Consider the following 18072-nt stretch of genomic DNA (forward strand, 5'->3'; position numbering starts at 1 on the left):
AATAACAGTTTTTTGACTGAAGATAAATATCTCGTTCTTTAACCGTTACAATGTCTTATTTGTAAAACACAAATAAAAAACTGCTCAGGGACGTAGATATAAAAGGAAGAGAAATCTCTTCTCTTGTCATTTCTATTAAATAGAAACATAGCAGTGACAAGTATTAAAAATAAACTTTCTGCGGGATTAATTTATTTCCATAACATTTCTCTCTTTTGTTGCTATTTTTTTATCTATTTTCATTAAATTTACTCTATTTCTTGTGCATATTTTATAATAATAATTGTTTATTCGACCAGTCGCGGAGAGACGCGATCGCTAGGAAGCTAAACGGGAGTCGTAAATTCCCGCGGGGTGCCAGCTTCGTTTTTTCTAAGTTATATCTTTTATGTTGCCTACAGTGACAAAATATATTAGTTATTCTTAAATTAAATGCAATCGGTACAAAGAAAAGACTATGGCGCTGTGGGTGTAGATGGTGTTGCTGGGGTACTGCTGGATTTTTCTTCTCATTTTTGGGTCGTAGAAGAAAAATCGGAACTGCGGTTGCCGGGATTTGAAACTCGGGTTCCGAACGTTCGTAACCTAAGGTACTAACCGTCTGCGCTGCCGTTGTCCGACTCTAGTTAGTGTCGAGTGGTGGTATTTTGCTGTCGAGTGCCGCCACAATTTAAATTATATAGTTATATTATTATATTAATATAAGAGTTCAATTAATAAAGGTACATTTTATTAAGCAATAATTAAAATTTCGTTCGAAATAAATGGTGTTGGAATAAACAGAGTCTTGTTGTTTATTGTTTGTTTATTGATTAATAAAATGAGTATGGATATTTTGTGAAAGAATAAATAAGAACAACATAACGTTTAAGTTGACGATCACTTTTAATAGTTGAAATAGGAAAACAATGTACAGATACAGAATTTACATTCCTAGCCGACGAAGGTTGCTAGATAAAATTTTAATCGTGTAGTAAAAAATGAATTAAAATAAAACAGTACACTTAACGAGTGGCTTAACATTGTATCTTCTTCTTTATCTATTCGCTTATCGGTTAGTCATTTACCTAGTTACGATGACTGAATTATTTAGTTATAATTATGCCTTCTCTGTATAGACACACAGGTGTGAATACGTAATGGAGATTCTTAAAAGCTATACAATGTTTGTGTTTTATCTCTTTACTTTGGTTTTAAAGTAAGGACTAGTATGTTGAGCTTCGCTCTGTCTCTGTGTGTAGAAATGAATAAGCAAATAAAAAAAAAGTGAATCGATACGACGAATTCTGGCGAAGTTCCTTCTCCTGTAGGGGGAAAAAAGGGGCAAAGCTCGATAACGTTAAGCCACGAGAGACGATGTTATCGTGTTAAGTTAACGATTAAAGATGCGTACGAAGATTATCCAAGTATATTCGATGAGCGTTGCTCTTCGCTTTTATACGCCGTGACATTATATTCGGGGAGATACGATCACATTCGCTATGAGCATATAGCTTAAATAGAAGTTAAATTACGAGTATAAACATCGAATACATCGTAATACGACGTACACAATCGAGTATTCTTCTTGCCATCCTATATGATTTATGGTCGCGTGAGATGCACGTATATATTCGAAAATATTCGCGGATATGTTATGAACGAAAACAGCCTCTCAATCAAGATCTTTCAAACTGTTATTTTAAATAAAATGAAATGAATTATACAGTAGTCTGAATCATTCGATGTTAACCCATTAAGGACCAACGTTGCATTAACGTAACATTTTATTTTCAAATTTTCAAGACGTTCGAATTTTCAGAGTTTCAAATTTGTTACTGTGCAATAATATTGCGCTTACGTGTTTTACACGCATTATTTCATTGTTTCGTACTGAATGGGTTAAACACGGTGTATTGTACAAGTTGATGCAGTCATAAGAGAATCGCGAAATTTATTGAAGTATATTCCAGAGAATAGCGAACGATATATCCCGCGAATATATCACGTTTAGGAATATTACACGCGCGACCATAATATTACACATTCTAATTAATTTAAGTGCGATGAAGGCACGAGGCGTGTGTTATTGAATCTTGTGCAGAGGGTGCAGTGAAACAAGCACAAGGAGGGGAATAATATTTGTCGAGCATTGCCAGGTTCGCAGTTCGCGGCTTATCTATGAATATTTTTCCTTAAGGCGAATTAACGTCAGAAACGTTATCGATGATACATACACAGACGACAAGCGAAGCTCACAGAGTAATGTTATACCGTTTAGAATTGGAAATGTAATTTAGAATTAGAATGTAAAAATACTATGTATATATACAAGTAATTAATGCGTACCAGTTGCTTGGTAGCTTAGTTTATATTACACGATTTCCTTTTTCCTCCCATTCTTTCTTCGCTTTATTTTCTCTTTCATCGGAGAATTCCTTCTTCCCCTCTCCGGTAATTACTTTTTTTTTTTTAAATCGGTTGTACTTATGAACAGCGATGATTGCTCCAAAGAATGACATTGCATCGTAAATTCTGATCAGAAAAAATTAGCCGTATCGGCGGCCCGCGTAACAATAATATCGTTCTCATTAAGTTTCATATATTTATACATCAAGAATGTCGATTTTTCTTTATTGGCACACAAACGGAAGCAACATATATCTGATGATACGCTTAACGATATATCGTTTATCAGTATCGCTCGATATACGCGATATATTCTTCTCTTTCTTTTGTTTGGACGCGCAAGAAACCTACTTTGAGATTTTTTAACCTTTAAATTTTGTATCGATTCTTATTATTCTCATTTGTAACAAAGCAAACGTTTAAATAAATTTCGATCGAATACTTTACAGATTCAAAGTTGTTGATTTCGTTACTCGTTTGGTAGTTATCACATAACTATGCAAATTTTGAAAAAGTACATTCGAAAAAGTTTCTCAAAGCGATCGCCCGTTTTTTGTTTCGAGCGCGAGATTTCTCGCCTGTCGATTCGCAATGAAACGCAACAATCGATTATCGAGATTGAAGAATATCGTAATTGAATGTTTTTCGTGTTTCGTTCTAACGAATAATAAATCCGAAATCGAATATAAAATCGAGTCGTCCGAACAGCATTAAAATATGACAAAAAACGGCTCGTGTATTTTATAAACCAGTCTTCGCCTCTTGTGTGGAAATGGTAATTTGGAACGGATAAGTTCGTTACGGTAAAATTCGTCACGTCACTTTCGGCGATTTATTGTAAACTCGCGAGTTTCGTCGCAACTTCATGCCGTTTCTGCGCAGCGCCCTCGTATTATAAAATTCAACGACATGTAAGTATAATCGCAATAGCATCGTCGGCGAGAGAATCATTCTTCTTTCTTTTATATTCGTCTTTTTTTCCGTTGTATGTTATATCTTTCTTTTAAAAGAGGAAAGAATAGAAAAAACGAATACGAAGAAAAAACATCAAAAGTCGATACGAACATTTACCTAGTTACGAAAGCTCTCGATCGTTTTTCTTAAATTTGATATTTTAATTCGTTTATGCATTTCATTTCTTTTTCAATTTTTTCCCTTTTGTTTTCTTGTCTATCTAAGTTTCGTATATGTACATTATATACATGTAAAACGGTTAATTTATATATATATCCTCGTATCTTAATGATTGTATAATTAGGATTGACTATGTCTTAGAATAATCAACGGAATTATTAATTATTGTGTAAAATATCAAATATCGTACTGTTAGATGGTATGTCCATCTCCAAGGTACCATTTTGGACGAATATCGGTCCGTCTAACATGCCTAGCACTTTGATGAGCAAATACTTTGGAGATTACATAATCTAATAATATCAGGTAATATTAGGTATAGATGATTTTCGTTAATTACAAATATAAAACATGTATATGTAAATAGAATTCTTAATTATGCGCAAACATGATCTCTAATTGAGCATACGTGAATTTTATCATCAGTCTAAGCCGAACGGTGCGGCTCCATACACAACAGCAGCGGTTAACAATACACGTTTCTTTTTTTTTTCTTTAAGCTTTGTAGAATCTACCGTAACAAATCAGTGTCCTCCCCGATTAATGAAATAACAATAGCGCATGCTACGAAAACGTTATTATTCGTAAAACTTTCAAACAGTTCTCAAGCATAAAACACACATGACAACGGCGCAGAAAAGTATACAATATATCGATTCTGTGAACGACACCCTTCCGGTTTCTTTCTCTTTCCTTCCTTGTTTGCTGCATGTGCAAATTTATTCTTTCGTTTTCCTTCCTATGTTACGTGTGCGTATTCAAGGATACCCTACACAGAGACACCACAGGAAACTCGAAATCGATCCAATTCACGAATCGATAGCTCGATCGATGATCGCGGTAGAACGGAGAGTGAAAATAGCGTAGGATGCGATTGATTGTCGACAACTATCGTTCACGCTGGATCCGGTTTCGAGACTCTGACGTAAGTATGATTGCTCGGGATATACATGCCTTTCTACGCAGCGATTCTCGTGTTAATTTAATTTCGCGCGGTTTGGCACGAGTTTCAATGTAGCGCGTGCACGCGAACGTGTTTGTGCTTGGATATGCGAGTGGCGCCGCCGCGTCATTGCGTATCTGTAGAGCAACCTTACTTATTACGTATTCCTTAACTTACATCCATACGATACGCGAGCCAAATTAGAAGCGGAATGACAGTTACCAGGGACGTGCGTAGTTTTCTCAACGTAATCTCTCGATGATCATACATAGCGACATCGATTCACGTTCTTTTCTTTTATCTTTTCTCTTTTCCTGCTTTCGTTATCTCACTGTTCGAATTCATTAGAAGAAATTCCGATTGGGCGCGTATCGATCGTAACGATCTTCCTTTCATGGAAATTGAACGAAACTTATACCTTATTGACCGACTTTTTAATACGAGCTTTTGTCACTCGTGGCGCTTCACGCGTCATCGTGTGTTCGCGAGACTCTCTCTCTCTCTCTCTCTCTCTCTCTCTTACAATAGGCCAAACATATGCAGTGTCTTTTTGTATCTCTTTTTTTTTCTTTCTTTTCAAAAATATATGTCGACTACTTAGGCTTTCGATAAACGGAAAGACGTTGTCTCGTCCGATAACTGGAATAATTCTTCCTCTTTTTTTTTCTTTTCTTTCAGATATAATACGTGGCCTAGCGTGTAATAATCCTATACAATACTTCATTATAGCTTAGGTAAAGTGAGACCCTCATATGATCCATTTTCTTTAATTACTTGTTTTTTTTCTGGAGTGTGTGAAACGCTGAGACATATCGCACTATTTACAAGGATAATCAATTTTTAATGGAAACAAATGCAAAAATATATATATATGAACATTTAGTTGAACTACGTTTTTTCTGTCTTATAGTTTTGCATAAAGATCCCCACCTTTTTTTATGCAAAAATGCAACTTCTAACTTGGCTGTGCCAGGGAAATAGTTTACTCTTAACTAAACTCATACTCGTATAATTAAACTTATGTACTATTGTCTTTTTTGAAGATATCACTACTCCAAGACACTCACTTTTACTTCCTTGCTTTCTACCTGTTCGTCTGTCTTTCCTACTTCTTTTCTCTTTCTTTAAATTTCTGTTGTGTATAGATTTCACTGATTATGTTGATTACATTTCCTCTCAGAATTTTTTTTTTTTTTTTTTAGTAATATCATATCGTTTCGTTGCGATATTATACCTTCGTCTGGATAGAATATATAGATGGCTTTTAAGTTATTACCGTCTTTAGCAACATGTCTTTTTCCTTTCTGTCAATAACAAGTCAACCGTTTTCACGTGATATAATAATTGTCATATCAATTAAATATAAAACACTTTCGTATTTTTTCGCGGCACAGAAATAAAAATTTGGCAGTGACGTCGTATCGTAATATCGTAGTTAAAAAGAAAGTTACTTACTAACTATCTTTATAAATATCACTGCTAATCGATAACTAATAATATTTGTAAATATTTGGCATATTCTTTTTCTAAATTCAGTCGCGTAATAATAAATCGTTAGTAATCGTTCATTTGTTACAAAATGTACCAGAATGATAAAACTACATATAACAAGATAGAAAACAAAATTAGCACTCGCTGGATGTCACGTGAAAACCGTTTACACTATAAATATTCTGCTTATTGTTCGTTCGTATTTATGCTGTAATTGTAATTGTAACGTAACGAAACATCAATTATTTCCATCGGAGAAAGGAAAAACTTTTTCATCGCACGCATGAAATAGAATTAACGCGTCAATTGTTTTGTAGTATTCGTCATGTTGTTTCGCGCCAATTCTCTTGACAATAGTGGCGTACAATATATCGCCTACGTAAATGTGTTTCACGATACAATGCAATCAATTAAACTATTCGTATTAATATTGACTTTAGGAATTCGGCAGTGAGAAATCGCAATTTCTACGTACTTCAAAATTCACAATTCGAAAAAGTAAAACGATCACTCGATAACGTTCGTAAAAATAGAACAAGTTACGAGTCGAAAATAAGATGAGCGATCTAAAAAAACTTACGATATGCAAAACACATTTCGTATGTACATATTTTTCTGTAGTATACAGAAAACGATACTCGCGAAGAGAAAGAAACAGTTGTTCAGATTTCGGGTCGAGTCTGTTCTTGGAAAATTGAGTTTTATAGAAAGTTTCGTTCGCATCACTCTCCTAACCACGAGAGTCGAAAGAAGCGCGTGAATCGCGTCTCAAATGCGAGCCTCTCAAAAGCCAGACTGATCAACTCCGCTTTTTATAAATTTCTTAATTATGTTATATAAGTATACGATCAATATCCAATTCTCAAGAAACAAACGTTTTCCGTAAGTTCATTCATCGCAAGAAAACCATATAAATAGGTAAATTTGGCAAAGTAGCGTTTGTAACATCATCGCCTTTCAATTTACGGAGTACATCAACGTGGCTTCTGAACGATTCAAGTGTCAAACAATATATCGATCTGCCAAAGTATAATAAGCTCGAGAAGGCCGAAGCGAAATCACTTGTACATTTCGTGCATTGTCTTAGAATTCCCTTACCTAAACGTCTCTTAGCATTGTAGTACTTATCGTGCAATTTGAGTTCGTTCCTCAAACTTACGCGTTTCCATCCATCGACTATACGTAGCCTACTCCATTTCTCGTAACTAGCTTTTCTGCTAATCGCACGTATCACCATTTTTTCCTCTTCGAGTATGAACCGTTCACACCGTTAACACAGAGAACGCGTCTTGTAATGAGCAAGAGGGAAAGGGAAGAAGGAAATCAGTTGGACTGCTATACATCGATTGCAAACGTCGTCAACTGTTTCCCTGTGTAAAACGATTGTCTCGCTTCCTCTTCAGAATTTCAAACAAGAATCTGTCCGCCAGTGCATCGATGTTTTGTTGGCTAATTTCAAAACGAAATTGTGGGCGGTCGGACTTATTTATAAAAAATAAAAAAAAAAAAGATGGAAAGAAAGGAATTGAAGAGATTATGCGAATTACGTCGCTATACAATAATGAAGTAGCATTACTGTGTTCATTAATGCTGCGACTGATGCGAAATCTGATAGGGCCTCGATGATATTATCGATCTAAATTGAGATTACTTTCAAAAGCGCTATTTTTCGAAAGATATCTTACTGACAAATAACTAGCATTCATCGTGTTTTGAATTTCTTTAACAAAAAGAAAAGAAGTATACAAGTGAAACTGATTATATCGTAAATATAACGTATTCTTTAAAGAAGAATCTAAAGGTCGTTATATATTGTTGCGGCTCGTGAAGTTCCCTGATATTTCGTTTCATTAGTACATTTCCTCTTCCTAATGTACGTATTCTAATTTACTGTTGGATCGCATGAGTATATCCAGTTGATGTACCAACGAGTAAAACGTAACTTAACCCGACTATACAGTCCGTAGCGTACCTCTGTATCCTCTTCGGTGAAGAAACGAGCACTTCCAGTCGAGTTTCTTCCATCCATAAGTTCGTCGTTTTCCATTTAGTTCACGTTTAAAACGTTCTTACGTATCACTACGAAGTCGTCACAAAGAAGTAAAAAAACTGCACGAACAAGCGCGACTAAAAGCCATAAAACTAAAAACAGAGAAAAAGGAAATGGATATTGAAAAGAAGAAAATAAAGAAACCACTAACAGCATGCTAGAACTGTGATGTCACGGAGATATCTTCCGAGTCGACTGCAGCGTGCTTGTTCACCGGGCGTCGATCGTTCTTCTTAACACGTGATATGCGAAAAACGTAATTGTACGATCGATCCATAGTACGATCCAAGTTCGAAGTACGTATCTTCGATAATCGTGTCCGCGAAAAACCAACGAAACCAGCGCGTAAGGAATGCATTTACTGCGTCTTGCAACGGCGTTACCGCGTGCTTCTTAAAAATTACGTATAGAAACCGCAACATCTCGGTTCCTCTCTCTCTCTCTCTCTCTCTTCCTATTTACATACTTCTGTTACTTTCTTTCGTGTTCAAGGAGGATAATATGTACGAGAAAAGGTCGTCGGAGCACCCACACGAAACTCATGATCGCACACAAACGTAGCCGAAAAAGATTCTGCGATTCAAGGTCCTCGCACGATATCGAACCGATATAATCATAGTACATGTAGCTCAGTATGACGCCGGGAACGATGAACGGAGGTTGAAAATCCGCGAAGTAGTTCCATGGTCAACAGCCACAGGTCGAGATGTGTATTAGAGCCGGGTGGTTCTTTCTGTCACGGTGATAGTCTCGTCCCTTGGTACAGCACGGTATTTACCACGCACCGAACTAGGGCCGAATATCGGTGATCCTCAGACAAGATGGCCATCGATATCAGAATAAGCTGGTGTAGGGGTGAATGTTGATAATGGGTGGCCATGAGTGTGCGCGTTGCTGGATACCGACCGAGCGAAAGTGGTAGGTGGTGGAGGTACCGATGGTGGTATCGGTGATTTTGAGCCAGCGGTCATCACGGTTACATCCGGCGGCGGGACTGGACGTGGTAAGGTCCTGCTACGTGTCAACGTGCTAGTCCCGCTGCCCATGTGGCTCGACATCATATGTCCGGTCGGACTCATGGATGTATAATAACTACCCGAGCCTGGTTCACCAACCACCGGAATCGGACTATGATTCGTTTCGTAGCCCATGTAGCGGCCATTGTCGATCTCCACGCTGTAAAAGTTCACGTCGTTCGGCGGCGCTGGACTGGGGTTTCCGATGTAACTCGATTTTGAAACTAAAAAGAAGAGAAGCTGTGTTGAGTAAGCATTTTTTCGTGCGAAGAGAGGCGCAACTTCGAAGGTTTAATGCTTAACTTCCACGGTGAAATAGAAATATGTTAATTTTCTGATAAACCCTGTTGCAGCTTTGAGTTCTGAAGAACTTCTGATAAGACTGCTGAAGGAATTCTACGCTCGAAAGATAAGATCTTCTAAAATTTCTAAATGGGAATTTTAAGAAATTTACCAGAAAGTGTACCACTGGCCGTTGTTCTCTGTGGCGGAGAATCCATGCTCATCGGTGGTTGAATGTGGTTGCTGCGGCGACCAAGAGTTCCTTGATGATGTACCTGCATCTCCATGTTCCCTTTCCCAAAATCTTGTATAGTTTGATCTATCAAATACGTGCTAGCTGCGGTTTTTCGTCCTTCGTCCTGTTACGTCGGTGAAAGAGAAGAGAGAAAGCGTTTCGTTAAATTAACGTATCCAAAGTTAAGGAAAACCTGAAATTTTTCTATGAAATTATTAACGAATAAACGCAACAAAACGAATCATTAATCGAACAATTTCCTGGAATTTTGTGTTCCTACTGTTCGTAGCGTATCAGTATGAATTGTAAATAAGTACTTTACCAGTTTCACATGCATTAAAGCGATACTTCGCGCTGCTGTATCGACATTAACTTCATCATTCTGATACATTACGAGTATTCTCGGTATGTTTTACGTGCATGGAAACTACCTCTAAACATCCACCCTGTAACCTGCCTATATTTAAGGGTACTGCAAGAAATGAAGTTAAGATTCTTTTAAAAATGGAAGTATTATTGGTAGAGTTTTGATTCAAACAAATTCGCACTACATGGTGAAGCTTTAAAGAAAGATTCTCTAATCGTGAAACAAACTAAGAGGTAGTATTAAAAGAAGAAACAATAGTAGAACTACGTGTTGAAGCTTAAAAAAATTGTCTAATTGTGAAAAAAAGTAAAATATGATATTGAAGGAAAGAAAAAAAAAGAAAGAAAGACTACCAATCTACATGATGAAATACCAATGCAAGAAAGAGATCGGAAGATTCTAAGCGCGATTTCTATGGAGAGAAGGAACCAAAAAAGAAAATAATAGAAGCGAAGGGGGTCCGAAACGGAAGCAAAACGGAACAGAAATGTGTTAATAGAACTCAAACCTACCCTCCGGCATTACTTGTTACTAAGAACATACTGACTGATCGCACTGACCACGTAATCGTTAGTGTCGAAGTTAACGTCGCTCTTCTCATCGGAAACCGAACTTAACTCGCCGGTCATGGTGTCTCCATTCACGGTCGATGGTGCGTACATATCCGCTGTTTGTGATTTGTTTATTCCTGCGCAAAGATAGGAACACATATTACAAAATATTCAAGATTGCTGTTTCCTTTGTCTTTTTATAATATTATGATATTAACACGCCTACCACAAGTATCATAACATCTTTAAAATTAAGCGAACGGGTTCGTCAAACTTTCATTAATTTGACAGCAACGATGTGCTGGATATACATTATAGAATAACTTAAATCTAAATAATCTTATTTCTCATAAAGTGTATATATATGTATCTTTCAGACGACGAAGAAGACTGGAGCAAAATGTTCACTGTACATAAATTAACTTACGAGATTTATTTCGCTTTCTCATAAAGTACCACAACACGACGATGAAGATATTAATGATAAAAAAGATGAGGGAGGTTGCTGCGAACGTATAGATATAATTCATTGTAAAATCCCCTTTTTCCAAGAGAACGTCCGGCAGGTTCTCCGCGTTATTCGGTCCTGCAGGATAAAAGCAGAAAAAAGACAAATATAGGGTTGAGTGATTATATTTACCGGAACGTTGGGCCTTCTTTTTCGATTTTAATGTAGTAAAGACTATGGGCACAGCAATGAGTAGGCAAACAGAGGCAGAAACAATGATGATAATGACGATGATGTAGGAAGAATTAATCTCGCTGGATGTCACGTCGGTAGGTGGAGCCTCCCCTGTAAGCCAAGCCAACGCCCCATCACCGAATTGTTATTCATGCAACGACACAGTCCACAATGGTTAGTTACAATTTTAGCATTCGGATCGATCGATTATTAAACGATTGCCGTCGCGTCCGCGACGTTTAATTAGCGCGCCTAAGTCCATCAGCAATGGTAATACTTTGTCCGAGACTTCATCGTTACAGATATTACGACTATTAATCAGCTTACGCTACGTAATAGCAGTTAAATACTGGTAATTATGATAATCGATATTTCTCGTTAGGTGAACTCTAACAAATGCTGCTTCACCGTCGTTGATTGTTAATTAACGCTTCACATCCGATGTCGTTAAGCTAGGCATTTCATTAGACGTCGTGTCGATTTCATTTTATTTTCGATTTGCTGCTTTAGCAGAAAGAGATCGAGATGCGATGATTAAAGCACGAATAAGATATGATATGAATTTAATGCAAAATGCGGACATCTTTTGTTATATAAGCTACGATTCATTATTTTCTTGTGACAATTTTAATGTACATGCGCAATCGTTTTTAATAGGGCGAAAGTTTGATTTGGAAGAGGAAGTATAACTGGTATAATGAAATACGAACGGAGGAATGTTCGTTGGATTTTCTGCAAAGCAGTTATTTAATACAGCAAGCAAAATCCATTATATTTCCTCCACCACACCAAGCGGTTGTATCTTTCGTCTCAACTTGAAGACAATTGCATGTAAACATTTAAATTAGAACTGTTCATGGAAATATTCTCACTTTCTCACGAATTAAATGATGATACTTTTACTTAAGCGAGCTACTTCATTACTATTATAAATGGATTAGATGCGCCCCAGTAATATTCTTACTATTTTCCTTGAACCAAGCAAATATTCTTTAAACAAAAATACTATTTATATCTTAAATTATTGTTACTTTAATTTACTTCTATTCTACTAAAAGGCAATTTATATGTAATCTAATGTATTTAATAATAAAACGTATATTTCTAAGAAGTACGACTACCGTATAATATCATATGTCGTATCAATCTAAAAATTGTTAGTCGAACCGTTTTCAATGTCTCAACAGTTTTAAACGGTCCTTTATGTTAGCCTGGTTAGAATGGTCATAATCTAAAATGGCAATTTTGCCCTAATAAAGCAGCTACTACGGCATATAGTGTTAGGATTACGATATTCTAAATACGAAAAATGAGAAAAGAAGATAACTTACGTAGCGTCTGAACTTTGACAAGGTCCGGTAGGAAGCCGCTGTCCCCCTTCTCGTTAATGGCTTTTACGCTGAACACATAGTAAGTCCCGAGGGACAATCCCGTTATCGTGGTTTTATATTCTCCCGGTGATACATCCAGATAGTGATATCGATCCTCATAGTCGAGAGCTTGCCGCCAACGTATCTGATAGGAGGTTGGCAAACCGCCTTCGAATCCTCTTTTCCACATCAGGGTGACGGAGTCATGGGTGACGTTATAGACCTCGAGGTCGGTCGGCTTGTCTGGCGGCGACGTCACGTCCAGGTGTATGATATCCGTCGACTGTCCCATTTTGTTCATCGCACGGCACTCGTATTTCCCGTAATCGTGCGACGTCACGCGGAAAATGGACAGCGACGACTCGGAAATTAATTCGCTTAGCTGCAAAAAGAGCAACACAAGCGTGTTCGTTTGGCGAGATTGCACGGCGGGACGATCAATTTTCGCCGGGGTAAATAACGTTTCGGGCTTTCTCGTGGTTTCCGGTGGGTAACGCTTTCCGAAATTGACAAAAAGGACGCTCGGTTACGTGGCTTATTCGAGCAATTTTCAAATTTCGGAATTATCCATTCGTAAATCGAGTACGTTAGGATATTTACAGTGACTTTTCACTACGTAAATTCTATTTTGATTTAAAAAAGCGCGTATTTCTCTTTTCGTAGCAAACGATAAATCGAATAATGGTGAAATTTAAAGTTGCAGAAATATTTACGAATTAATTAAATTGATCGAAAACGAGAGAATGAAATTATGTTTTGCGAATGGTAATTCACGTACAATCGAAAGATCAGCGTAGAAAGCACATTTTATAGTTTTAAAGCAGTTTTTAGAGAGTAGAATGGAAATCTTTTAATTTTTAAAATTCTACAGTTGGGATCAAACTTACGTCAGTGTGGGTAATGCCATATTTATGCTCTGTAACATTAGGTAGTAAAGTTTTTCCATTAAATGTCCAGGAGAATCGCGGCAAAGGGGAACCTCGAGCTTTGCAGTACAAATGCACGTTTATCCCTTTATTTGCTGCTGCTCTTCTCGTCAATGGTGTGTTCATCATTTGTGGTTTAACTGTATCAATATATTATTTTATTGAAAAAAAAAAAGACAAATATTCAAATCGAAAGTTATTATCGACGATCAAGTTGTACGTACAGTTTGTAACGAAAAGTATAGGTTCGGAGGTAACGTTTCCGATTCCATTGTTAACTTTGCACTGATATTCTCCGACGTCTTCCTGATCAGGGTTTTCGATGTGGAGATAAGAAGTTTTGTTGATAAAAGAGGTAGAATATCGACCAGAGAGCTCCGAGTTGGAGCCAACTTTCTGCCATGTGACATATTCGTCTCCTATGGGGCTGCCATCCACTTCGCAGAACAATTTCGCTTCGATTCCAGGAGGATACACTATCCCCGACGTCGAGGTGCGTTTAATTTTTGCAGAGTCTGGAAAACGCGCGGTACACACAGAAATATTAATTTCTCCAGCGACGAAATACGATTGTTTAAACGTTTAAAGATACAAATAACATGTAACTGTGGTGATCATCATATTGTTATAAAATTTCAGAATTTTGAAATGCAAAAATTTGTAAATCTTCCAATTTTAAATTCTACAAACATTATATCTAGCATCGTTTGATCATTCGAAATGAAACTTACATTGAACAGTTAAGTTCAATTGATAGAACGTCGTTCCCTCCTCGTTAATTGCTTCACAAATATAAGTACCAGCATCGTGACGATCCAGTTTAGTGATATTTAAGGTAGAAGCGCGAACAGATATCCTTCTGCTATTGCTGACCAATGGTAAACCATCCCTAGTCCACGTATATCTTATCTCATTAGGATTTCCCATAGCAGAAACAGAAATCACGAAAGGTTCGGCCTCCATTCCAATCAATTCGTAAGGTTCGATCGAGGAGAATATCGGCTTGTCTATAACAAACGGTTAAAACTATACCCTCCGTCTACGATTATTTAACTTGGATACGTCAAAAACATAAAAGAACAGCCGACCTTAACTCATAAAGGCTATCATAGGTGAAAGTTCACCTCGAACAATAATTTTTTTATTTTCCGTCTATCATCGAATAATAATGAAACAAATGTACTTATCTCACTTCATTCGTTTCTAAAATAAAAGGAATTCAGCAGGTGAAATTTCAGCCACGATAAAATTCATACGATTTCCTTTGACGATAGCTTTTAACTCTGGCCACTCGCACTTTTCTAACGTTGAAAAATATTTCTTGTTTCAATTTCATGTCAAATACTTCGTTGAAGCATTATAAATCTTTGCTCAAACGAGAGCAACACCGAAACATAAAAGTTCGAGAATCACAGCAGCGTTAAGCGTCGACAAAACGAAAATATTCACATATTCTTGTCTCTCCAACAAACGCATCGGACAACGAAAAAATCGGACGACTCTAGAATCATCTTTCGATATTTTCATCCAAAAGTTCCCTAGAGCAAAGCATTCCGGTACTAGCGAACTTAGGAGTACTTTATGAAATATTTTCAACTTTCTTTTTGCGACTGTCATAAACTGTATACACCGCGATACATCGACCATATAGCGTGAAGTATGAAATATTCATTCGAATATCGTTCTGGCTATCATGTCGATGTCCCGCTGATTTTCATCGTTGACGCACTCTTGGCTCGCTGTATAATACTTACACAATACGTCGAGAGTGGTGGCATCGTGAATAGACCTGTCCATTTGATTGTTTCTCGCCTGACACGTGTACACCTCTCCGTTCATTTCTTCCGTAACGTCCAACGTGAGCTCAACGAACGACAGAAATCCACCGTGTAAGCCGGGCTTAGTGCCATTTTTGGTACCCTGCACGGGGATACCGCCCTTCCACCACGACATCTCCGCTGCCGGATTACTGCTGCTCGATTCGCAAATGATACGGCCCTCTTGGCCCGCGTGCAGATTCTGCGGCTCGCGGCTGATCTTCACTTTCTCAGGCGGAACTAAAGCAAAAAACAATGGTAATTTCAGGTCAATTGCTTGGAAGGAATTGCCACGCTGCTTGTCGGCCCCAAATAAACTTATTCGAAGATCAGGCATGGGGAAGAGCAGGGTAGGCTAATTTATGAGGTATTAAAGATAGCAATGGCGAGGTTTTGGGGGAGTTGGCAAACACAAGATTTGCGAAATACGATTGATTCGAGGGCTTTGAAACTTTAGAGAAGATTTTAGGATTTAGAGTACAGGGGCAAGAAGATTTTTTAGAGTCTAGGGTGTATAGGATGGAACAGTAGAAAGTAAAGGATTTATTTTGTGAGCTTCTCTACACAATAATTTGTCGAATAATAATATTAGCGAAAGTTGTAAGTTATCAGATTTGTTTCTTTACTTCCATTATTAAGAGGCGAATTTTTGTTTATTAAATAGTAAGGTATAGTAAGGTATTATGTTATACATGTAGCGTAGTATATCTTACAGTTCACTTTGAGGACGAGCATTTTGAGGAGAGGAATTTCTGTTGCGGAATTCGCTGCTTCGCATCGTATGCGCGCGTTATTGTCGGATGCGTTTACGAGTATCGTTAGCTCGCTGGAAACCGCGTGATCTCGCGTTCTCGTGGTTCCCTGTATCTAAAACAGAAAGTATATGGATAAATAAATGCACTTGCTTGTGTCTTACGCTTTCATTCGTCTCGTCTCTTTGCAGGCAAAATTATAGTCCCTTTTATGCGTGTTGCTTGAAATTGGTAAAGATAATCGGGCAATACCGCTATTATCGTCAGATCTGGTTTTTATCTTAAAACAAAATCGTAAAATATGACGTTTATATTTTACGTTTGAAATATTAGTAGTTTTTAATTTCATTCCAATGAAATTTCGTAAGTAAGTTATTCTATAAAATTTCCATTAAAAAGTACAATAAATCTAACGCATGAGGCAAGTATAAAACGATCGAATAAAGTGCATTAAAATCGAATAACGAATCAGATTAAAAGGTGATAACTTCGCTTACGAATATGACAGGAATTTAATTAAAATTTTCAGTTTCGTTCATTCCGATCGACCGTATTTACTCGTTCTTCTCCAACTCCATTAAGCCACTCATCAGCATTGACTAAAAAATCTCAATTTCATGACGAAACAGTCCACTCACCTTTTTATCATTTTTGTACCAACTCAACGTGGCGAGTGGATTTCCGGAAGTGGCGGTGCACATCAATCTGAGCACTGTGCCAGCGTCGATCGTCGTCCCTTCTTCGTAACCCGTGATGACAAGCCTCGACGGTGGATCTGTCGCAAAACAAATAAACCAACGCTCGTATTTCCATTTTAGTATCGAGCAATATACAATATCGTGACATCTATCCACGAAGCTCTAAGACACTCTAATTGGCCAACAAAACGCATCACGAGACAAGATTGTTACGCTTGGGATTTAACAGAGGAACTTCATCACGAATCTGGATGTCCCTTGAACTAAGACGAAATTAATTGTGTCTGCAAGTTCGTATTACACGGATAGGTATCGGGATTCATGTCCGAACGTAACTGTTCTCGATCCACTTGCTCATAGATCCCGGATAAACTGACAAGACACGCGAAGTCTCGGCTAGCTTGCGGATTAGTTTCATATTAATCTCGTTGTCTAAGACCAGACTGCATTCCCGGGATTATATTTACATTGCAGTCATTCGTCTAATTGTCTATCGTCTGCTTTATCAAATTGCGTTACTTACAAATCACGGTTATGGTGTGCGTTCTGACGACGTTTTCGGTCAGCTTGACATTAGACGCGTCGCATATCACCACGATATTGCGGCTCGTCCGATTTATGTTGAAAGTTACGTTCGAGGTAGTGATCCAGCCGCCTTGAGGAGCTGGCTCAGTTCTAGAGGCGTTGCTTTCGAAATTGTGACCATCCACGGTCCATTTGATATCTGCCGGAGGATTCGAGTTCTCCGTGGTGCAGGTGATCACCACTTGTTCGTCCGCCTTTGCTTCCGTGGGCCCCGTGATCGTCACTCCGGATGGCGCGACTGGGGAAAAAAAAACAATAGTTTCAGCGGTCAGTGATTTAAAGCTCTCCCTGGATGTGAAACGAGTGCGAATCACGAGCTATCAGGGTGGAAGCTGGTTAAAGTTATAGCGTTTCGATTTCGTTATTGTTCGTTGAAGTGTATATGGTATACTCAACTTTGAGTATCGGCTTTCTTTCGCACGATGATCTTATTTTAACTATTTTTATATTTTTCCCTGGTCATCCTAAGATGAGGAGAGAATTTCTATTCTATTTGTTTAATGCAACGAATAATGAACCGTACTGTTAATTAATGCTACGTTATCAGAATTTTAGGACATATTTCTCCACATCCTTTCTTCAACGTATAATACCAAAATATCGAAATATGAAAATACCGCTTGTCGTAATAATTATATTTTTAACTACAACTAACCGGACTTTTCCATCTTCAGCTATTTGATATTGAAATATTTCTTTTTACCCACAAGATGACATTAAAATCAAAGAATCCGTAAAAAGGTATCTATGTCTTTTTCCTGTTATTTTCATATACAATAACTATT

At 37.6% G+C, this 18072-nt stretch overlaps 1 protein-coding gene and 1 long non-coding RNA gene across 5 annotated transcripts in view; one reads left to right on the plus strand and one right to left on the minus strand.

The window, feature by feature from the left end:
- Positions 1-866: 866 nt before the first annotated feature.
- LOC132907231 (nephrin-like) overlaps positions 867-18072 on the minus strand; it is a 495841-nt gene continuing 478635 nt past the window's right edge. Inside the window, exons 7-19 of one of the 4 annotated variants that reach the window (XR_009658129.1) lie at positions 17226-17525; positions 16643-16779; positions 15966-16119; positions 15190-15492; positions 14167-14442; positions 13660-13950; positions 13397-13575; positions 12471-12891; positions 10885-11043; positions 10467-10594; positions 9477-9663; positions 4688-9246; positions 867-4602 (exon numbers count right to left, since the gene is read on the minus strand). Coding sequence is in view for 3 of the 4 variants with exons in the window: in XM_060960115.1 (XP_060816098.1) it covers positions 8819-9246; positions 9477-9663; positions 10467-10594; positions 10885-11043; positions 12471-12891; positions 13397-13575; positions 13660-13950; positions 14167-14442; positions 15190-15492; positions 15966-16119; positions 16643-16779; positions 17226-17525 (2963 nt within the window). In the remaining variant the exon portion in view is untranslated. Of the gene's footprint in view, positions 9247-9476; positions 9664-10418; positions 10595-10884; positions 11044-11097; positions 11251-12470; positions 12892-13396; positions 13576-13659; positions 13951-14166; positions 14443-15189; positions 15493-15965; positions 16120-16642; positions 16780-17225; positions 17526-18072 lie in introns of those variants that run through there. The other 3 variants (XM_060960115.1, XM_060960116.1, XM_060960117.1) reach the window with 3 other exon arrangements.
- Positions 9135-10276, plus strand: LOC132907271 (uncharacterized). The gene is made up of 2 exons (XR_009658134.1): positions 9135-9271; positions 9376-10276. It is a non-coding gene; the product is annotated as an uncharacterized LOC132907271 (long non-coding RNA).

Source organism: Bombus pascuorum, chromosome 5, assembly GCF_905332965.1.
Source record: "Bombus pascuorum chromosome 5, iyBomPasc1.1, whole genome shotgun sequence".
Classification (NCBI taxonomy): domain Eukaryota; kingdom Metazoa; phylum Arthropoda; class Insecta; order Hymenoptera; family Apidae; genus Bombus; species Bombus pascuorum.